The 24,364-nt window shown below is 38.0% G+C and overlaps 1 protein-coding gene across 6 annotated transcripts in view; it reads right to left on the reverse strand.

The window, feature by feature from the left end:
* ACER3 (alkaline ceramidase 3) overlaps nt 1–24,364 on the reverse strand; it is a 99,366-nt gene that overhangs the window by 39,472 nt on the left and 35,530 nt on the right. For 3 of the 6 annotated variants that reach the window (XM_016191133.2, XM_007529692.3, XM_060177411.1), the window contains one exon: nt 15,424–15,534. The exons of 1 other annotated variant lie outside the window; for it this stretch is intronic. In XM_016191133.2, the coding sequence (XP_016046619.1) occupies nt 15,424–15,534 (111 nt within the window). Of the gene's footprint in view, nt 1–9,830; nt 9,848–15,423; nt 15,535–24,364 lie in introns of those variants that run through there. 2 more of the 6 variants (XM_060177409.1, XM_060177410.1) reach the window with 2 other exon arrangements.

The following is a 24,364-nucleotide window of genomic DNA, read 5'->3' on the forward strand; positions in this document are numbered from 1 at the left end:
TACTATTAATCACAAATTTAAAAAATTAGAAAAAAAAAATAAAAGCAACTAGAGAAATGGCTTAATGGTAGAACACTGGGCTCACATACCTGAGGTTCCCAGTTAAGCCTCAGCACTGCACATTCCAGAGTGATGCCCAGGCTTTGTTCTCTTCACTCTGTCTCATGTGAAACTCTCTCATGTGCAATCAATTAAAAAATAAATCTTTGGGGCCAAGAAGTGGCACACCCAGTTCAGCACACACATTACTAGGTTGAAGGACGCAGACTCAAGCCCGCAGCACCACCTGCAGGGTGGCAGATACATGAGCAGTAAGGCAAAGCTACAGGCCTCACTCTTTATCACTCTTTATCTCCCCCCTTCCACTTTCTGTATCAAAATTAATAATAAATATATTAATTTTTTTAAGATTAAGAAAATACACCAGAGGTAGCACAGTGGTAGAGCACATGATGTGCACACTTAGGGCCTCAAGTTTGATCCCTGGCACTTCACAACCCACAGTGATACTCTGATTCTTTCTCATTAACAGATAAAAAATATTTTAAAACATGCCAAAGTTAATAATATCCACATTATCTATTCAGAAAATGCTTCTATTTATATATCTTGTGATGAAAAATTAAATTGCAATTACAGGTCGTGAATAAAACTTTAAACTTTAAAACAAACAGTTTCTGGTGTCCCTGTGCTTTTTTAAATCAAAGCACAGGGACACGAGACATTATCTTAAGAAGTAACTTCAGGATATAGCAAACCTGCAACAATTCACACTGATGTAAAATTTGGAAAAGGATCACTTCATGGTAAAAATATAAATCAGATAAAATCAAAAGTACCAAATAAAGTATTTCAAAAGTCAGGTAAGGAAATCTAAAGCATACATTTAAAGATTAAACATATTTTTATTAAGAAAAATGGGTCAAAGTATAATCTTAGTATAGTAGGTTGTTAGGGTCACAACAAATATTTTGTACATAGTAAAAATTCTCTTTTTATCAACAGAACATACTCTCCAAGGCTATAGCAAAATAATCAAAATGATAAATCTCCAAATTGGCTTTAGAAGCAGTTTTAATCTTTTTTCTCTTTTTTTCTCTGCCAGGGTTTTTCCATATGCAATTCCACTGCTCCCAGGGGGCTCCTTCTCCCTCCCCTCTCACCCCCAATATCAGGTAGAGAGAGAGAGAAAGAGGAGGGATAGCACAACACTACTCTACTTCTCAAGAAGCTTCTCCTTTTGTGGTATTCCCATGTGGCAGCTGGGGGATTAAACCTTGCATGTCCTTGCATGTGGTTAAGTGTGTGCTCTACTGGGTAGACTACCTCCCAGGCCATAAATGTTTTTCACTCTTTAAAATTCTGAATCACAGGGCCGGGTGGTGGCACACCTGGTTGAGTGCACATATTACAGTGCACAAGGACCCAGGTTCCAGCCCCTGGTCCCCACCTGCAGGGGAAGAGCTTCACAAGTGGTGAAGCAGTGCTGCAGGTGTCTCTCTGTCTCCTTCTCTGTCTCCCCCTTCTTCTCAATTTCTGGCTGTTTTTATCAAATAAATAAAGATTAAAAAAAATTCTGAATCACAATGGTAGTAAAACAAGTGTTTTCTGACAACCACAAGTCTTCCAAACCTCATCCCAGAAGTCAACTAATATTCTGATAAGATGGAAATGCTATGCTTTTGATAGTGTAGTATGCAGAGTCAGAGGTACTTTAGGACATTGGGAAGAATACATATATGCCAATGAAACTGGATTACTAAGAAGCCAAGTCCCAGATCTGCTCAATGGACAATCCCAAATGCACATGGGCTATCCAAGCCACAAGTTTTCTCACCTGTAAAATACAAGAAAATATTTCTGATTTCTTTCAATATTATGAGACTGTAATTGTCAGTATCATGTGCTTGTTGTGAAAACTGCTATGAGATCAAACCCAGAATCTCATATTTACTCTAAATAAATCAATAGTTAGCCCTAAACAAGTCTCTAGTCTGGAAGGAATACCACTGACTCTCATTTTATATGCTCTATTCTTCACTGTCACCACCTTGGAATCAATGCTCTCCTCCCGAGGGAGCCAGCCTCCTCTGAGTAGAAGCCATGGCACATGGGTGCTGGAACGTCTCATCTTCTCCTGTATTATTTGACTAAACCTCTCTAAATGATTGTTCACATACTTAGTAATATCGCTAGGACCCAACCCTCTTGCCCCACTTACTCAAGCTTTTTCACTTTCCTGAGTTTTCAAAGGAACTGCCTCCACTAGCTCTTCTCATTCATTCTTCAAACCTAATCACACCACTGAAGGGTATTACTCAACCTTGCATAGCATTTCATAATTCAAACCGTTTCCTCTAATTTTCTTTAACACTCTACTATGGTTTTTTCATTAGTTACTTCTTGGCAAGTTCCTTTAGGGGCATTAATTCAAGTGTCCAAAGAGTATCTGAGTTAAAATAGACTAAATAAATAAATAGCATAATAAAGACTGTGGTTGACTGCATAGACTATACTAAAGAGAACAGTGCTAAATGTTACTATGCAGAAATACAGGCTAGGTCATGATAACACAACCTATTTACTTAAGAGAAAGTAAAGACCTGAATTTTTATGGGAACTTTTCAATTTTCAAATGTAGGCAGAATAATTCAATTTTTAAAATATGAGCAATTAAAGTATGCCTGTATGCCAGTTTCTGTGGTTGGATGGTGAACTTGTGACATCCACATTCATCTATTTGCCCTCTTCTCTCTCTCTCTCCACTCATTCTCTTGATGATCTCATCACTTTCTGTTGCTTTATGATGCTTCAGATGTTCAACTCCAAGCTGTGTAATCTCCAGCAATAATAAATTTAATTTCTCACAGGCATTTCAAGTTCAACAAAAGAGAATGCAAGATCAGCTCAAATGAGCTCAAATTAGAAACCTGAAAATCAACTTTAAATATGTCCTAAATCATCTCCTTCTCTCCTTCCTTCACTGATGGAAGCTAAACTGCTTTCTTCCCTCATATGTAGTAGCCTGTCAGCTCCTTTATCAGTGTGCACTCTTACTGTCCAATGATCCATTCTCCACAAAGCAGTCTATTTCCTAAACATATAAAGTGAGTTATGTCTTACTCCTGCTTAAAACCCTCCACTGGTTTTCAGAAAAAATCCGACATTTTACTCTGCCCTATAGTAAGGTTCTGCATTTGATTTCTGTCTAAATCTCTCCAATTTCATATTCTGGCATTTTCCCTGCTGGCTACTAATGAATATTGGGGAAAGTCAGAAAGAAAACAGGTAATTATTACCAAATGGTGTATTAAATGTTGTGATAAAGATGTGTATTGTATTAGGTGGGAGACCAAGAAAAGGTCATCTGATTCTATCAGGTAGCTGATTAAGGCTGAAAGGAAAGTTTTTTTATAGGACATAACATTTAAGCGGAGTCCAATGACAGATAGGCTCAGTCTGTCAGACAAAGAAGATATACAATTATATATGGTAATGAAGATAGCTTGTGTTTGACTTTAAGTTGCTCTATTAAAGCTGGAGAAAACAAGGAAGCAGAATTTCCTACTAGAACCTCTGGAAAGGAAGACCACTTTGATACCATGATTCTAGCCAAGTGAGATGGTGTCAGATCTGAGCTATAGAATTACAAGGTATTAAGTTTGTCCTATTTATTGCTTTATGCAATATGAAATGTGTGTTTTGTTACAACAGAAAGTCAATATAATTACTAGCAGACAGTGGCATGTTAGTGACTTCTTGTCCTCTTCTTATAAAAGCTGTTGTGCTAGTGTTGGGCTTTCTATGGCATAGGTCTCAAGGATGGGTGCTTCTTAGGTCTCAGTCAGTAGAAGTCCACCTCTCTGACAAACAGCTCTTCATCTTCTCTGGATTTTTCTAATAGATTTCTTTAACATACAGATAGTTTCTGTGCTTCCTTGTTTGTCCTAGGGTTTGCTTAAATCTTTCCTAACATGAGAAAGAACCTGGAAATGTCTCCAAAGGATTGTAAATCATTCCACAACTGTGGTAATGGCAAGAACTCACACAAACGAAGCAGACAAGTGGCAGCCAATGACTGATGGTCTCAGACACCCCTAATTGGCATGGGTCTGGGGTGTTTACAGCATTCAACTCTGGCTCTTCGGATGTTTTCTAACAGCATTATTACCACCCATGCTCCTCAGGACACCTACTGTTCTCTAGAGGAAGACCCTGATTTCCCCTATGTGGTTGTATATGCACTTCCCTCTTTAAAGTAGTTCTCAGGTATTAGGACCCCCATAGTCTCCAATATTTCTGAGGCTTTTCCTTGTGAAAATGCAGATACACCAGTCCTCAGTGTTTTAAAGACTAGTTTACTTTGTGTGTTTGTGTGAGTATGGTGCTGGGGATGAAGCTGAGAGAATCATAGATGCAGTCTACTGCTAAGACACCTCCTGATCCTTTTTTTTTTTTAACTTTCTACATTTTATGGAGAGAAGAAGAGAGACACTAAAGCATGACTCCACCATCCCTGAAGTTCTGCCAGTTACTGTCTGTTACTGTCATATAGTGCTAGGTATGGCAACAGAAGGCAACCATTCTACCCACGGAGGTGCTTCCCTAGCCCCTGTAGTTCTTACACACATACTGTTTTGTTTTATCTGTGTAAAGGCAGAAAGCCCAGTGTCTCTATTGCTTTGTCATGTTGCCAAGAATCTGACTTATGCTATATTCTATCAAAATTTCTAATTTTCCACAAGTTAATTTCTCAGTCATTTCCTCATTTCCTATTTACTGAATACACAGGCTACTTATCTGTCTATTAGTTTCTTATGCCCTGCTGAGCCTTACTGTGAGATATGACCATGCTTATTTGAGATGTAGTCAAATGAAAAACAGTGACATATGTACAAAGATTAGGAACTATTAACCAAAAAATGAAAATACTATTTTTGAGGCCAGGTGGTGGCATGCCTGGCTGAGCACGCACATGCAAGGACCCAGGTACAAGCTCACAACCCACACTCACAACCCACATATGTAGAAGGGAAGCTTCACAAGTGGTAAAGCAGTGCTGCAGGTATCTCTCTTCCTCTCTATCTCTCTCTTTCCTTTCAATTTGTTTCTGTCCAGAATAAATAAAAAATAAAAAGGATTAAAAATAATAAAATACTATTTTCATTTTCTATTAGTTATGGGGTTGTAGGTAATTTTTATTGTCCTTGAAAACTGTAGTCAATGTTACTAGCACATCATTTTTCAAGAAACTAGAAAAAAAGATGATTGATTTTTTTTTGGTAATGTCTGGAATAGTGGCAATAAATTAGCAAGCAATAAAATCTTTCCAAAGGTTCTTTCCACAGCACATTGATTTTGTCTTGTTTGTTACTAAATGTAATTGCTATTATTTAGAAGATTATTATTTCCCATATTCCCCTCCTATTGAGGCGAGGCATAACATTCTTAAGCCCATTTTAATGAATTTAATCTGGCAGTGGTGGCCTACATGATCCTTTGACAATTAAGACTGCTTCATGTAAAGAATATTCAGTGGTTTTGTTTCTGAGGAAATGATTTAGTGTTTCTGTAACATTTCTGCTTCAGTAATTTTCTATTTCAGATGTGCCTTTCTGAGACAAAAAAAAAAAATCTTTAATAGACTTTTTCCTGTTCTACTTTATGTTCTACTTTACAACTTAGATGATATTTCTTTTTTTAATTTTAAATTTATTTTCCCTTTTGTTGTCCTTGTTTATTGTTGTTGTTATTGATGTCATCGTTGTTAGATAGGACAGAGAGAAATGGAGAGAGATGGGGAATACAGAGGGGGAGAGAGAGATTGATATGTGAAATGATTCCCCTGCAGGTGGGGAGCCTGGTGCTCGAACTGGGATCTTTACGCTAGTCCTTGCATTTTGTGCCACATGTGCTTAACCCGCTGTGCTACTGCACGACTCCCAGATGATATTTCTTATTGCCTATTAACTATTCATCTACATAACTACAAAACAAATACATTTGAAGAACTTTAACTACTTTTTGTTATTTATTTATAATGCAACTCCCCTAAATATTATGTAAGCTCTCTGGGGATAAACACCGCCCTTTTTGCTGCAGATATGTAGTCAAAAATATTTGTAAGAGAATAAGTGAACACATTTTAAATTTTAAATAAAATAAACTATAATTTGTGATGTTTGGAGTGAAGATTAAAATTAAATATAAAAAAATTAAATCTCCTGGGAAAGGCTTCTTTGGTTTGGTTCTATTATAGATAATACACAATGCTAAGTTACTGGTTTCTGCAAAGAAGTAGAAAAGGCTTGTGCATAGAAAACTAGAAACTGCTGCTGATGGGGGGGAGGGCATTAAAAAGAAATGGAAAGGTATTCCATGCTCCTTGAATAGAAAAATTCACCTAATTAAAATGATATTACCTATGGTGATATGAAGATGCAATCCCTATCAAAATCACAACAGCATTCCTCGCAAAAATAAGACAAAAAATGAGATTTATTTGAAATTTCAAAAAGACCTTAAACAGCAAAAATACACCTAGGAAAAAAGAAAATAGTGATAACATATGCCCTGACTTCAGACTATACCATAAAGTAATAATAATTAAAATAGCATGGTGTTGGAATAAAAACAGACACACAGATCGTACACAGAAAACATAGCCAATATACTCTAAGGCACAGACCACAGAGACCTGTTTGAGGACATGACTCTAAGAGCAGGGTAGGCAAAATAAAGTGCAATAAATGTGCTATATCAAGGTTAAAAAAAAAGTATGCATAGCAAAAGAGTTTTACATCAAAATGAAATGAAAACCTACTAAATGGGATAAGTTTTTTTTTCACATCATACTTGTTAATAACAAAGGGGTCAGTGTCTAAAGCAAATAAAGAACTCACAAAACTCAACAACAATAACAACAGAAAATCTGATTAAAAAATGGCCAGAGACACAGAACTCTGGTAGTGTGAAAAGTACTTAATTATATCACTGTTATATCATAATTTTATAAATCAATATTAAATAACTAGTAAAAATTAAAAATATATATTCTCAGGCTGACTCAACATCTTTTTAAATTTTTTTGCTGGTGATTTCATATTGTTTTATAGAATTACATGTCAACAGAGGTATGATTCCATACCATTCCCACCACCAGAGTTCTGAATCCCCAATCCCTCAATTGTAAGCTGTAGTGGTTTGGCTAAGGTTGCAGATATGGGTTGACTATCTGCCTATCTATGTTTATAATTTTATAATTTATATATATAATTGCCCCCTCTTTAAAGGGCTTGTCTTCTCTTAAAAAAAAAAGCCAGAGAATCAAATAGACACTCCAAATCAAATACACAGATGGTAAACAAAAATATGGAAAAGATGTCCATTATCTGTTATTATTAAGAAAACACAAAGCAAAACAACAATGAGATAGCACCTCACAAGAGAGAATGACTATTAGACAAACAAGTAACAACACAACTGGAGTGGGTGTGGAGAGCAGGGAACCCTCATATACTAGTGGTGAACACATTAGTGCAGCCACTGTATAAAGCAGCACGGAGATTTCTCAAAAAATTAACTGTCCACCCACTAATGAGTGGCTAAAGAAGAGGGATCTTCAGTATTAGTATTTCACAATGAAATACTAATCAGCTACTAAGAAAAATCAAGTCTTGCCATTTGCAAAAACATGGGTAAGGAAGATATTAGGCTTAATGAAATAAGCCAAGTGGAGAAAGATAAACACCAAAATTTCACTCATATGTGGTGTATACAAGATTTTTTAAAAAGATAATCTGATAATAAAAATAAACTCCTGGACTATAAAATCAGTTAATGGTTACCAGAAAGTGGTGAGAGATAGGAAGGGAAGAGAGCAGGCAAATCAGAATAATGAGGATAAAAGTATCGGTCTTACAATGGTAAATGAAATGTAGTATATATACACAAGGTAATTTTTTTTAAATACCTTTATAAAATATTTACAAGACCATAGGATAAGAGGGGCATAATTCTATACAATTCCCACCAACAGAGGTTTGTATCCCATCCCCTCCCTTGAAAGCTTTTCAATGATGCACATCTGAAACTTGTATGTCATAGTACAATGTTTACCAACAAAGTGTTATTGGTTTATGACATAATTAAACACATACTGATCAGGGTTGGCTCCACCATTTTTGCTATGTGATTTTGGCTATTCTCTTCTCATATGTAACATTTATAAAAACAAAGTGAAAAAAAAATAAGCCTCATAGGTTCTGGAGAGCTGTCTGTTTGTTTTGGTGACTCTGGTTGTGGAGAGTTTTAACTGACATAATATGAAGTAATGTAGTTTCCACCAGGAAAGGTACCATTAATATAATATGACTTTCTGTTGTCTAAACAGCTCAAAGGTAAAATTAATTTTATGTCCTCAAAAAGACAGATATTTAAGCCAATATCATAGGTTAGTTAGAGCAATAGGTTAGTTGAAACAAATTCTGTTTTAATGCTGTATATTAGGTGTCTTAGACTTTTCCAAGCTTCATGATATTGTGGTTTTGATTTGTATTTCTCTGAAAATGCAGGAATGGTATCTTTTTCATGGGCCTGTTGACCATCTGTATGTCTTCCTCAGAAAAATAGTTATTCAGATCTTCTGCAGTTTTTGAAGTGGCTATTGCTGAGTCATGTGAGTTCACTACATGTTTTAGATAGTAATCTCTTACTGAATGTATGATGTGCAAATAACTTTTTCCATTCAGCAAAATGTTCAGTGTGCAGAAGCTTTTGTTTTATGAAGTTCCATTTGGTTTTGCTTCCTTTGCCATTGGATTCAAGTCCTCATACATGTCTCTAAGGTTCCCAACAAGCAGTGTATTCCCTATATTTTCTTCTATTTGTTTTATTATTTAGCATCCTACACTCAAGTCTTTCACCCATTTAGTTAAATGTTTGTTTATGGTGTAAGGCAGTGGTAGTTTCTTTCTTTTGCATGTGACCACCAAGTTTTCCCAATACTACTTACTGAAGAAGCAGCTTTTGTTCCACTATGGGCTGTTAGTTCCTCTGTCATAAATTAGTTGTGCACATTTATATAGTTTTCTCTCTGGGTTATCAATCTTGTTCAACTGATTACCATGTCTATCTTTATTGCTACCACTTTGTAGTATAGTTTGAAATTGTCCCCCAATTTATAGCAAATTTTATTAAGGAAAAAAAAGGCACCTTTGACTACTTTTTTATATTTATTTATTTATTCCCTTTTGTTGTCTTTGTTTTACTGTTATAGTTATTACTGTTGTTGTTATTGATGCATCACTGTTGGATAGGACAGAGAGAAATGGAGAGAGGAGGGGAAGACAGAGAGGGGGAGAGAAAGACAGACACCTGCAGACCTGCTTCACTGCTTGTGAAGCAACTCTCCTGCGAGTGGGGAGCCGGGGGCTCAAACCAGGATGTTTATGCTGGTCCTTGCTCTTTGTGCCACATGCCTTAACCTGCTGCACTACTGCCTGACTCCCTAATTCTTTATTTTTCTTTTCTTTCTACTTTTATTTGATAGGACTGACAGAAATTGAGAGACTTTCACTGTTCTTGAAGAGTTCTCCCCTGCAGGTGGGGAGTGGGGGCTCGAACCTGCATCCTTGTGTATGGTAGCATGTGTACCCAACCAGATGTGCCACTGCTGGGCCCTTTTTTTCTTTCACTGCTATTTTATGAGCATCTCCCAAAGAAATGTATTTATTTGGGATACAATACAGTAGAAAAACAAAGAAATAGAAAATGATATGGATGGCTCCAGAGTAGCTGCAACTGAAATGATAAACTGAAACCATACTTACTAGAAGAGGAGCTGATGCTTTCTCAGGAACACAGGCAGGAAGAAAATATGAAAAAGCAATGCTTTTAATTATATCAAAACTCTTCATTATACTCAGTGGCTTTTCTTAACAACAATAATTACAACTGGTAACACATTGTGAAATTATGAAATCATTCCTCTACTAGACTATGAGTTTCAGTAAAGAGTAGTCTGAAAACTATACACAGACCAGATTCTCAGTAACATTTATTGAATGAATTAAAATAGCTCTTTTATTTTTTAAATAGAACATTGTTCAGCTCAGGTTTATAAAGGTGCTGGGAACTGAACCTGGGACTAAATTCTTGATGGATCAAGGCTCCAAGTCAGAACACAGTAATTCTGTAAATTACTAGTACTGGGCTGGGCAGACAGCCTAATGGTTATAGAAGTGACTTTTCAATCTGAAGCTCTGAGCTCTCAGGTTCAATCCCCAACACCACCAAAAACCAGAGGTGAGCAGTGCTCTGGTTAAAAAATAATAATAATAATAATAATAAATAAATTACTAATAGCTTATCCCTAATATCTTTCACCATAAAGCCCAAATTCTCAATCCTTGCTGTAAAATCTCAACTCCAACAATAAATTAAGTGTACATAAATTAAGTAGATGTAAGGGGTTTTGGTCACAAAATTATAATGCTGAAAATCTTTTTAAGGTATTCAGTTCTTGTTTTTAAAATAAAAATCTCTGCTTCCAGATAATTTATTCTGTCTTTATGTGTATTTATCTCTCTTCATATTATACACACACATGCCCATGGACAGACTTTGGTGGGGAGACTTAACTAAGTAAAATATTCATATATATATTACCAGGTACTGATGAATGTGAGAAATCTAGACTAAGATTCACCCTGTTTTCAGAAAGCTTAGATGTATAAGAGAGACAGACTTTCAAAAACATACTATGAGGGCAGGGGAGATAGTATAATGGTTCTGCAGACTCTCATGCCTGAAGCTCCTAAGTCCCAGGTTTAATCCCCAGCATCACCATAAGCCGGAGCTGAGCAGTGCTTTGGTGTTTCTCTGTGTGTCTCTCTCTGCATCTCTCTCAAAAATAAAATAAGTAAAATATTTTTAAAAACATACTATGAGAGTTAACATGTATACTATACTATAATCACAAAAACATACTATAATCACAAAAGCAAGAAGAGAAATCACATAGAGAAGAGATTATCCAACAAATAAAAACATTCCTTCTACAATCACTATCCATATTTGTTCTTACTTTCTCTTATTTATTATGTGATAAAAACATTTAAGATATTGAAAAAAACTACAGAAATATTCAGTGAAATGCCACATATCCCTAACTTTGATCTACTATTAACATCTACCATATTTTCTCTCTCCTTATGAATAAAATGTACAAAAAGTAAAGTTAACATATTATGGAGCCAGTGGTGGCACACCTGGTTAAGAGAACACATTACAGTTTATATGGACCTGGGTTCTTAAGCTCCTGATCCCCACATGCAATGGGAAAGTTTCATGAGTGGTGAAGTAGGGCTGCAGGTGTCTCTCTGTCTCTCCCCCTCTCTCTCTTTCCTCTCAAATTCTCTGTCTCTATCCAATAATAAGTAAATAAATAATATTATTAACATATAATTCTTTTGCTGAACTAACTGGGCATAAGTTCCAAAAACTCCTTTTACCTTACTTTATCATAATGCATCTCATAAGCAGAGACATTTTCACCTATAGTCACATATAAACTTATGTAACTACAGTACATGCATTTCTAAAATACCACTTATCCTTACTTTAGCATGATGCTATCTTTTTTTTTTTTTTTGCCTCCAGGGTTATTGCTGGGGCTCAGGGCCTGCACTATGAATCCACTGCTCCTAGAGGCCATTTTTCTCATTTTGTTGCCCTTGTTGTTGTTGCTATTGTTATTGCTGCCATTGGTGGTATTGTTGTTGAATAGGACAGAGAGAAATGGAGAGGAGGGGAAAGCAGAGAGAAGGAGAGAAGGAGGAAAAGATAGGCACCTGCAGACCTGCTTCACCGCCTATGAACTGACTCCCCTGCAGGTGGGGAACTGGGACTCATATGCAGGTTCTTGCGCTTTGCACCATGTGCACTTAACCCAATGCACTACCTACCACCCCATCCCCAGCATGATGTTATCTTAAGCAGAGACATCCTCTCACAGAATCTCAATACAATTAAAAAACTTAGAAAATTTACCATTAATGCAATACTATCTAAAATGCAGCCCTTATTAAAATTTTGCCAACTTCTCCAATATAGCCCTTGAGAGCTTTTTTCTTCATGCTCTAACCAGTATCTAACTGATGTTAAGATACTGCATGTAGTTATCATATATTTCATAATTTGGAGCACTGCCTCAAGCCTTTCCTTGTCTTGTATGACTTTAATATTTTTTGAAGCAAACAAACAAACAAAAAAGTTGCCCCCTTAATGTGGGTTTTTCTGGATGTTTCCTTATCATCTGATTCAGCTTACATGCTTCTGGTAGCAAGACTATATAAATAATGTTATTTCCTTTTAAGTACACTACATTCCTACATTCAGAAGAGTAAGTTATTTGTAACATTATTAATGACATTAACTTCAATCACTTGAAATAAGGCTTTACCTACCAGATTTCTGCACTCATACTATTTGGAGAAATACTTCCATGTTATATCACCATGTCATATAATATTTTTAGCAAGTATTAACGACTTGTCTGGACTCACTGACTAAAATGGTTGCAAGATGGTGATTAAAAAACTTGTTCGTTTTTAGCAGCCTGGGTGGTGGCACAGTGAACAGAGTGATGAACTTGTGTGTATGAAGTCTCAAGTTTGATCCCCAGCAATGCATATATCACAGTAATGATATGCTTTTCTCTCTCATTAATAAATAAATCTTTTTAAAAAACTAATTCTGTTTATATTTATTAGCTGGTGGGTTTCTTTTTCTATAAAAAAAAAAGAGTGCTTTTCTTTCATGTTTTCTAAAATCTGTATTTTCTTTTTTCCAAGTGAAAATCTTAGCTGCCAATATTATCACTGTTTCCTTATTTACATAATTCCTTTTTAAAGATTTAATTTATATAACATAAAGTATTTCACAAGAAGAAACTGAGAAAGAAGAGAAGTCAGGGCACCACTTCAGTACATGCAGTGCTGGGGATAGAGCAGGGAGCCTCAGACATGCAAGTCCATGCTCTACCAGTTGAGCTATTTCTTCATTCATTTATTCATCCAATACTAACATGCATAAAAAGTAACTTCTGGGGAGTCGGGCGGTAGCGCAGCGGGTTAAGCGCATGTGGCGCAAAGCGCAAGGACCAGCATAAGGATCCCGGTTCAATCCCCCGGCTCCCCACCTGCAAGGGAGCTGCTTCACAAGCGGTGAAGTAGGTCTTCAGGTGTCTGTCTTTCTCTCCCCCTCTCTGTCTTCCCCTCCTCTCTCCAATTCTCTCTCTCCTATCCAACAACAATAACTACAACAATAAAACAACAATGACAACAAAAGGGAGTGAATAATAAATAAATCTTTAAAAAAAAGTAACTTCAGAATTTCCACACACATACAACCACTAACAATAAATACAGTAAATTATGGTGATGTTGTATATGATAGAGCAAATCCTAACAAAGGGATATTTCAAAGTTAACCCAACTGCCAAATAATGTGATTATAGCAATAACTATCTATTGCCTTCTTAAACCCCAAGATAGCAGGAACCTCCCATTTCCTCTATAGAGCCTATATTTCCCCCAGTCCTGAAACCTAAGGGGTGGGGCTCACTTTCCTACATGCTTCTCTCAAGTGATATGAAATGATACTACATCCACCAATCCCAACCTAATCAACACAACGAGTACCACCTCAGCATGCTTCACTTCAGAATGTGTCCAGAGACGTCAGGCGTGGAATGTCAACCCTTCACCCTCATTACTCGGGTAAGACCTTTCCTTTCATAGGATTCTCTAATTCCGAGCCAAGTGGTTCACTTCCTAACAGAGTCCCAAAACCAGATATAGACCAGGTCCCAGGAGATAGAGCATATGTTCACATGCATCCATAAATTAGGACAAAACATATACCTGAAAGCAAAAGTACACAACAGTCTGCAGTGAATCAGTATAAAGTTCACAATGAAATGGTCTACTTAGACTTGGATATCCTCCTCACCTACTTCCTATTACATTTCCCTCACTCACTCCAAAGGTATCCTTATCAAAGCAAGGACTGCAAAAGCTGAATAAGGGCAAGAGACTGGCATACTTTAATGATGACTCTTTAGTCACTATTAGGCCACCCCATCAGATAGGGCCCTAGTTGGGGAGTCCTGAGATTCCCAAAACAGACATGATGGGCCTAGACCTCAAATAAATCCCTCTCTGCATTCCCACCGGTCATTTCTATCAGGAACAACAAAATAGACCCCTTTGTGGGCCCCCATAGGACCTTGACCTCAACTTGGATCAACAACGGAAGAGAATGTTCCATCCTCCAAAGGTAGGCTGGACAACATACTCTATGCTACATCTGAGGAAGATGGGTCCTGAAATTGGGGCAGCTTGGAATGTTCCTACTCATGACCACAGAATGAGAGCTCAGATCTACAGGGATGCAGAGGTCATATAGTCTCCTAAGCTGAATATGGGCCCCAGATCAGAGCAAATCGATGGGGTTTACAGTCAACAATATTTATACACCTTTCCCATATTTGGGAGCTACTCTCTTCCCTAATTCAGCTTTCTGGTTCTTTTTGCATCTCCCCAGACAGTAACTTGGATCCACATGCATATCAGATTTCAGGCTCAGGGGAAAAAAAAAAACAAACAAAAACAACTAGTATAGTCACAGGCCCTTTGGAATATAACAAAAATATGCCTACCAGCTATCTATAAAACGGAGATAATCCCCCCCAACTCCTCATCTGCACTATTCCAGCCTTTAGGTTCATGATTAGTCACTAACTTGCTTGGCTTTATATGTTAACTCTTTTCAGCCACCAGGTTCCAGATGCTAGCATGATGCCGACCAGACTTCCCTGGACAGACAACCCTACTAATGTGTCCTGGAGCTCCAATTCCCCAGAACCCCACCCCACTAGGGGAGGAGAGAGGCAGGCTGGGAGTATGGATCAACCTGTCATCGCCCATGTTCATCGGGGAAGCAATTACAGAAGCCAGACCTTCTGCCTTCTGCATCCCACAATGACCTTAGGTTCATACTCCCAGAGGGTTAAAGACTAGGAAAGCTATCAGAAGAAGGGATGGGAATGGACTTCTGGTGGTGGGAATTGTGTGGAGTTGTACCCCTCTTATCCTATGGTTTTGTCAGTGTTTCCTTTTTACAAATAAAATAATAAAAAATAAACAGTGCAAATCCCTGACACCTCATACACAAAAGATTTTATTGAAAATGCAGTTGAATTTACTGACAAGATATGTAGGATTTTAATTCAGAAATTCTAGAACACATTCTAGTTGTGTAGTAAGAAATCCCAAACTGAGAACTAATCTTAGAAATGAATGAGAAAAACAGATCATCTGAGTTGTGGCCATCAATTGTTAGGTGAAGAGTTACACATACCTGTGAGTGCTAAATAAGCAGCAATATATCGTTTTTCAAGTCCATCTCTAACACTCTGAATTGCACCAAAGATTGGAGGTACGATCATAATCAGGTTGCTAACTGTATTCCCTATAGGAGGAAAACACAAAAAGATAATTAATCAGTAGTATTTTAAACAAAGATACATTCACTTGACCCTTAACAAAAATTAAACAGGTTATATCTCCTAAAAATGATAGGAGGTATTTTCAGGTATGAAAGAGAAATAACTCTTTATATCTTATAAGTAAAAACATAGCCAAAGCAGTCCTGCCAAAGAAGCATGAGAGTGACCACAAATTTTATTCAGAAGGCATCTTGGAACTTGCAGAGTAGATACCATGAATGAAACTCACCCTCTCAAATTAAAATAATAATAATAATAATAATATATGGACAAGAAGTAGTCACTGAAATTAAATGGTGCAGACATGTCCAAGGAATATTATGGGAATCTGATTCATTTATAAAGCTTGTAACAAATGAATGTGTGGAAATGGCAACTGATAGGCAACAGAGCAATATCCAAATAGTGGTAATAGGAGATAGTATCATTATGTCAGACCTTTGGAACAAGTAAAAGCACTGGTTGTGTGCAACATTCTGTGAAGTCAGTTGCTTCCACATGTCCCTTCCTCTCTATATCACTTTACTGTGATATAAAAATTGGGTTGTGTACATTTTACTATTGAAATTTGTTAAACAAACTTTTATAAAATGGTGTAAAAAAAAATACACCCAGGAAATATAGCAGGATCAATCATGTCAGGAAAAGAACTCCCCCTAAAACCACCAGACATCTGGGAGTATGGATCGACCTGTCAACATCCATGTTCAGCAGGGAAGCAATTACAGAAGCCAGACCTTCAACTTTCTGCATCCCACAATGACCTTGGGTCCATACTCCCAGAGGGTTAAAAAAATAGGAAAGCTATCAGGGGAGGGGATGGGATACAGAGTTCTGGTGGTAGGAATTGTGTGAAGTTGTACCCCTCTTATCCTATGGTTTAGTCAATGTTTCCTTTTTATAAATAAAAAATTAAATAAAGAAAACAACAACCAGACATCAACCTTAACACATCAGTTCCAACCAGAATCTACCAAATCTCCCAAATTCATGCATCTGCATTTTTTCGGTCTAATTCATATCAATAAGGTGTGTGTGTGGGGGGGATCCCAAAGGGAGAACTACAGCCAGAAATTTGGCAAAGCAAGGGGAGATTTTTGGACTTTGAAGACACCCAAGTTTTCAAGAAATTAGTCAGCTCCTATCCAGAGGAGAGACAATCCCACAATGTGTTGAAACTATGCCCAGATCCTGTATGCCAGCAATCTCAGATGGTATATCATGGCAAGCTGAGTTCCCCCTAGTTCTTGGGGACTGGAGGTACGGGTGGAAGGGGGGGATTTGCCACCAACTTGGAAAACTACAGAAAGCTTCCATGTAACTCAGGCTATATAGAAGAGGGGAGTGCTATGGTAGAGCATTTTAACAACCAGCAGGGGAAGGGTCTAGATTTAGGAGAAGACCTTTGTGATCTCATGAAGTTCTCAATGTGGAACAACACTGATAGAGACTGCCCCACTCTCCAAAGGGATGATAGATTAAGATACTCTGCTCCTCATGGAAGACTGGTCCTGAAATGCATGCAGCTTAGAATGTTCCTAGCTATGACCATGGAATGTGAGTTCAGACCTACAGGGATGTAGAGACAGGCTCTGGTGCTAAATATTGGGCCCCAAATCAGATTGATGGGGTCTACAGTTAATGGTTTTTACATACTTTTCCCATATTTTGGGAGCTACTTTCTTCCCTGATTCAGTTTTCTAGTCCTATTTCCAGCTATGAAACTATCTCCCCAGACAATACCTTTAGCCCACCTGCATGTTCACTGTTGGGCTCAGGCAGACACTAGTAAAATCATGGACCCTTGGAATATACCTAAAATAGATTTTCTAGCTTTTATCAAAATGGAGACCTCAAGTCCCATCTGCTCTATTCTTACTTTTAGGTTCCTGATTACTAAACAATTTTTTTCACATTTCAGATATTTATTAATCATTGTAAACACCTATAATACACTAACATGATTTTGTGTATTTAAAGGGAAGAGAATTCCTGATTAACTGGAAAATTGTGCAGCTGGCTTATGGAAGACCTTCATTTTAAGCAGCTTTACAGTGAAATATTTCATTTAGAAGTCTGGACTGTCGGGCTGTGCTGTGGAGGAGAGATAGAGGAGATCCGGAGCGAAGGGGGAACACAAATCTTTATTCGTATGGGTACCTCAGAGTTGAGTGAGAGTGCAGTGGTTTAGGCCACGTGGAGCTAGCAAAAATGGCCGCCTCCCGCAGCACCCTTCCCCACATCTAATCTCCGAGGTGAAAAGCGGGCAAGAGAGAGAGAGGCGGAAGTAGGAGGGCAAAAACCAGGAGTGACGAGTTGGGACAGGATTGGTTGGGAAAGGCACTCCAAGAATATCGTGTTAACTCTCCTGGGAACTGGCAATAGCCTGAGGGGACAACATGGCGGAATAGGCACTCTGAGAATATCGTCTAACTCTCGTGGGAACTGGCAATAACCTGAGGGGACAACATGGCGGCTGTGACTGCATCTGCACAATTTCCCAACATCTCCCCCTTTCTTTTTATCTAATGGGCACAGTATAGGAAATTTAGAGTGGAGCAGGCTATAGGACATTGCTAAAAGAAATAGAGGACACACAAAAATGGAAGAACATTTCTTGTTCCTGGGTTGGAAGAATAAACATTATTAAAATGGCCATTCTATCGAAAGCAGTCTACAATTTCAATGCAATCCCTATTGTAATTCCAATAGCATTTTTCGAGCAAATGGAACAACTTTTTTTTTAACTGGATAGGACAGACAGAAAATGGGAGGGGAGGGAGAAAGAGAAAGGGAGAGAGGAAGATAGACACTGGCAGACCTGCTGCACTGCTTGTGAAGCATCTCCCCTGCAGTTGGGGAGCCAGGGAGGCTTGAATCTGGATCCTTGTGCAGGTCCTTGCATTTTGTATTAGGTGCACTTAACCAGGTGCACCACCGTCTGGCCCCTAAACATAGTTTTCTAAAGAAGAGATACATATGGCCCACAGACACATGAAGAAATGCTCCACTTCATTTATCATTAGAGAAATGCAAATTAAAAATATACTGAGATACCATCTCACACCTAAGAGAATAGCTTATATCAACAAACCAGGAAAGAATAGGTGCTGGAGAGGTCATAGAGAAAAGGGAACTCTGCTGGTGGGAACGCAAACTGATGCAGCCCCTTTGGAAGATTATATGGACAGTCCAAATAAAAATGAAACTACTTTGATCCAGCAATACCACTCTTGGGCATTTATTCAGTGGATGTTCAACCACTAATTAGAAGGGACATGTGCACTCCTATGTTCATATCTTCAGTATTCACAATAGCCAAAGAGTGGCAACCTAAATGCCCATCAACAGATGGCTGGATAAAAAAGTTGTGGGATTTATTTTCCATGAAATACTACTCTGTAATCAAAAAAGATATTGTGTTCTTTGGGACAAATGCATGGAAGTATGTGTTGGTATGCTTCTAAATTCTGCTTCTAAGACCCCTTCTGTTTCATTGGTTTAATCCCCCCTGCTTAACACTGTATTCTATTTACATAACCACTGTTAACTAAACACCGCCCTGCCTCCAGCGCATCAGTTTAATCCTCACTGTTTTGCACGCTTTTTCCTTCTCCCCACCCCCTATCCTACATACATCCTCTTCAGACCTGACTCTTCCGCCTCAGGAAATATAAGGACAGGATTGTGATTAGAGATAGCTCTGTTCCACATGAATAAAGACTGAACTGAGTACCACTCAGCCATGAGTCCCTGGTCGTCTCTCTCTCCCGCCCACGAAGCTAGCCCAACAAGTATGCTTATCGAAACAAGTAAAGAGATGAAAGACAACTACCAGATGGTTTCACTTTATTCTATATACATGGAATATACAGATTTGATTTACGAACTTGCCAAAACAAACAAACTTGCCAAAACAAACAAACAAAAAAATCCAACAAAACAGAAGCAAACAAACTATTTGTAAGACTTGTGAGAACTATAGCAGTTTTTTTGGGAGAGTGGAATACAGAACTTTGGTGGTAGATGTGGTGTGGAACTACACATTGTAATCTTACAATCCTGTAACAAACTATTAATAAAAAATTTAAAAAGAATCATTAACTATAAATAACAGGGTAAAGTGGTGAAGAACTAATAAGAAACAGAACTCCATGGAATATGTGGACAGCAGGTATTAGGAAGAGCTACCACACTTAAGACTGAAATTGAAGACTAAAAGAAGTCCCCTTCAGGGCTACAGTCCAGATCTTGCTGGAAAGGGCAGTCATGACTCACTGAACAGCAGAGAAGCTGCTGTGGTGGCACATCAACCGAGCTTACTGAAAATCCACCCTTTACAATTTGTCCTTCAACTGTTATCTAGGGTGTAAGGGAGAGCAGACCACTCAGAACAGAGGAACCTGTTACTGCAGAACTTTACAGGAACTAACACTAGAGAAGCTAATCAAGCTCAGGATCTGGGCCCAAGGGGGAAGGACCTAGCACTGTACCAGACTTGATGAATAAGCCACTTGCAGTGCAAGAATCATGCACTTAGAGAAGTCACCAAGCCAGCACACCTGAAACAAGAAAACAAACAAAAACTCCTTTCTCTTGATGTCCATGTCTCTTTAGTGCCCTTTCACAAGCAAGTCTAACATCCTGCTAGCAGTCAACAGTTAAATAGGAAACAGTTAAAGGGTGAGGTCCATTTCCAAAGAACATAATGAATCTAGAGCTGAAGGCTAGTATACTGATAATTATCAATAATTATGAAACCATAATTTCAGCAATCATAGCTGGCAAAATTATAGCTGATGAGGGTTCTCCAAGTACCAAGATTATTAAAATTGATGGTTTACAATATAGGAATAAGAGTTATGTTCTCTTTATCCCCATAGTTTCTACAATGTTTTAAGAATTTAAAAATAAAAGTAACACTAAGTGAGTGACTGAAAATAAAGGCTAAATTACTTCTACTAAGAGATGAACTGGGGCAGGGATAGATAGCTTAATGGTTATGCAAACAGACTCTCATGCCTGAGGCTCCAAAGTCCCAGGTTCAATCCCCTGCACCACCATAAGCCAGAGCTGAGCAGTGCTCTGGCTAAAAAATAAAATAAGATAATTTTAAAAAAAATTTTAAAAAGAGATTAACTGGATTAGGAGTTAAATATTCCCAGAAATTTCAATTAAAATAATCCCTTTCTTTATATGAAGCTTTTTAAAGATTTTATTTACATATTAATGAGAAAGATAGGAGAAGAAAAAGAAAGAACCAGACATCACTCTGGTAGATGTGTTGCTGGGGACTGAACCTCTTGCTTGAGAGTCTAATGCTTTATCCACTATGCCACCACCCAGGCCAATATATATAGTTTTATATGCATTCAAATAAAAAGTAGAGATTCATTAATATATCATCTACTAGAGCTCATTAAAGACAAAAAAATTGTAGAATAATTCTGTCTTTATTCAAACTTATGGGGAGCAGAGAGCTCACTGGGCAGGGTACGTGGCTTGCCATGAGGGTAGTCCCACTCTGAGTCCTGAAACCACATGGGAGGTGCTATGATATAAAATGAAGCTCCAGTGCTGTAGAGTATCTCTTTTCTTCTGTCTCTCTCTAGTTAAATGAAAAAGCAGCTTGGAACACAGTGAAATCATGCATGTGTGAGATCCCAGCTCCACACAATCAAATATAAATAAATAAATAAACTGAAGGACTTTTTAAAAGTCTGAAATCATAATCTGTGTGTACTCTAAAACACTGCACTCTCTGTATGCTCCCTCAACTGTAGATTATGTGAGGCTGACAACATTACAATGATTTCAAGATTTTGTAAGAAGTCATCTTTGGGCAAGGAAAAAAAAAAGATCAACTATCAAAAGCAGGGGAAATGAAAGGAAAAGAGCATGGTGCAAAAGAATAAATTGGAAAGGACTCTGAATGAAGATGTGATAGGAAGGTGTTTACCTCAGTTTGACAGAAGGTGGAGCTAGTGCGTTCAGTCATCTTAACAGTTCAGAATAAAATGCCTTGGTCTACTGGGTAAATCTTCTGTAGGTAGGGTGTATTTATAAATGTATACCCACTAAACCAGAAGTAAATGCCCCAAACCAGAAGCGTTGCAACCTAGCGAAGCAAAAAAAGTGATCAGGCTGCTGCTTCACTGCCCCTGTGAAGAGCCCTCTTGCCCAGTCAGCTCCACACTGGCCTATGTGTGAATGCAATCTAGCACTTTTCCAAGGGCAGGTTCACTCTGTCAAATATCTTACTGGTTACACTGATGTACAATTAATGTTTAGGTTTCCAGCACATTTTTCTAGTGCTGGGAGACAGGGAGATTATTATTCAATTAATTTTTTAAATTTCCTTATTGGGGGATTAATGTTTTACATTCGACAGTAAACATAATAGTTTGTACATGCATAACATTTCTCAGTTTCCCACATAACAATACAACCCCCACTAGGTCCTCTGTCATTCTTTTTGGACCTGTACTCTCCCCCCCACCCTATTCAATTAATTAATAATATAGAATAACAGTATAGTCAACCACCTTTTTTTGTTGTTAACCAGGACAACTTATTTAAGCTTAAACCCTGGTTTCCTTAGTTGTGGGGGGGAGGATGAAAAAGCAGTAATGTTTAAATTATTTACATAATCAGTTATATTTTAAATGACTAAATAAAACATATGAAGATCATTTTGACAGAAAAGTACTGATTGAACATTCTACAGGAACTTATACAATTTTGCTACGTTAAGAATTAGGTGCTAAGAATTTCCTTAGTATTTGAGCCAATTTCAGAACACTGTCACACTCCCTAGCCTCTTTCCAGCTCAAGATTCCTGTTCTCATCTACTGTACTCCTGCATTTGTTTCCTATTAATCATTTTATCCTTCTTTGTATCTTGGCGCCCTTCAACCATCAAGTTACAGAAACTATCATGATTCCATCCTGACTTCCCTGAGCAGATGACTTCATCAGTGAATCTTGGAACCTTACCATTTCAGAGCCCTGCCCCACTAGGAAAAGACAGAAACAGGTTGGGTGGTCTGAGAGGTGGTGCAGTGGATAAAGCATTGGATTCTCAACCATGAGGTCCTGAGTTCGATCCCCGGCAGCACATGTACCAGAATGATGCCTGGTTCTTTCTCTTCTCCTATCTTTCTCATGAATAAATAAATAAATTCTTTAGGAAAAAAAAAAAAAGAAAGTAACAGGCTGGTGGTCTGTATCAACCTGCCAAAGCCCATGTCCAGCAGAGAAGCAATTACAGAAGCCAGAACTCCCACCTTCTGCACCCCAAAACCAATTTTGATCCATACTCCTGTAATAAAAAAAATTCCATAATATAGTTCAAAAGTAACCAAAAAAGAAACCTGAAGTCACATGGAGGGCAGGGAGTTATGTTTATTTTACATTAACTGATTATAGGTCGATTCCTACTAGACCTGCACAAGCTTGTCCTGTAGCATGTAGCTTTTATCAGTTTCAAACTGGGCTTGGCACAAGCTGATTGGTTAGAAACAATATCCATCAAGGTACTGACAATAAGGCAAGATCAGGTTGGCTATCATCAGAGCCAGCCACTTGGATGGAATGGAGAAATGGGCATCCACCAGGAGCCTATAGATTTTTCATTTCACTCCCAGAGTGGGAAGATGACTAGAGGACTCTGAACTCCAACTCCATTAGGACCCAGAGAGAGAGGAGGAGAAAGGGAGGGACACTTGGATGTAATAATAGATATGTGTGTGACTTGGAGAAGAAGAGAAGGTGGGAACAAAATATATACAAATATAGGCAGATGGTTGTGGAAATAATGGTTGCCACATATCTGCAATCTTGGGAAAACATGGTTCTTCCTCTCTCTCTCCTACTATCTTTCTCATAAATAAATAAACCTTAAAAAAAAAAAAAGGTAGGGGTAGATAGCATAATGGTCATGCATTAGGCTCTGAAGTCCCAGGTTCAATCCCCCTCACCACCATAAGCCAGAGATGAGCAGTGCTCTGGTTAAAAGAAAAAAAAAAAAAAAACTAGATGAACAAGCTAATACAATATCTGAGCAAAATAGACTACAGAAAATAGCTGAGGGGAGTGAGAAGATTAACTGAGGCAGAGAACAAAACTGAGGATGAATTAAAGAAAACTAAGAAAGAAGAGAACTAAAAAAGAGACTAAGAGATACTGAAGACAGCAACAGAGACATATAGGATGATCTCAAAAGAAGTAATATACATACTGAAAACTGGGGAATGTTATGCATGTACAAACTACTGTATTTACTGTTGAATGTAAAACATTAATTCCCCAATAAAGAAATAAATTTAAAAAAAAAAAAGTAATATACATACTATTGACTTTCCAGAGGAAGAAGAGGAAGGGGAAGAAAGCCTTCTACAAGACATAATAACTAGGAACTTCCAAAACTCTAAACATAAAGCACATAAAGATTCAAGAATCTCCAGACTTCTGGAGGCGGGGCTACGGAGCAGCAGCAGCTGTGTTTCTCTCCTCTCCTCTCCCAGGTCAACTAGGAATACCAAAGGAGACCACCTGGGACCATAACAAGAAGGACTAGAACAACTTCAGGAACCCACCAAATCACAGGTGAGTGCACACACGTGTGGCTAGTGGACAGAGAGGAACCTAGGGAGTGATTAAATGGCTGGTAACAGTCTGGCAGTTTACCAGTTGAGACACCACCTCCAGTCTGTTTCATCAACAAGGGAACAGCTATGGGAGTCAGGCTGTAGCGCAGCGGGTTAAGCGCAGGTGGCGCAAAGCACAAGGACC

Source organism: Erinaceus europaeus, chromosome 17 (assembly GCF_950295315.1).
Source record: "Erinaceus europaeus chromosome 17, mEriEur2.1, whole genome shotgun sequence".
NCBI classification, from domain to species: Eukaryota; Metazoa; Chordata; class Mammalia; order Eulipotyphla; family Erinaceidae; genus Erinaceus; species Erinaceus europaeus.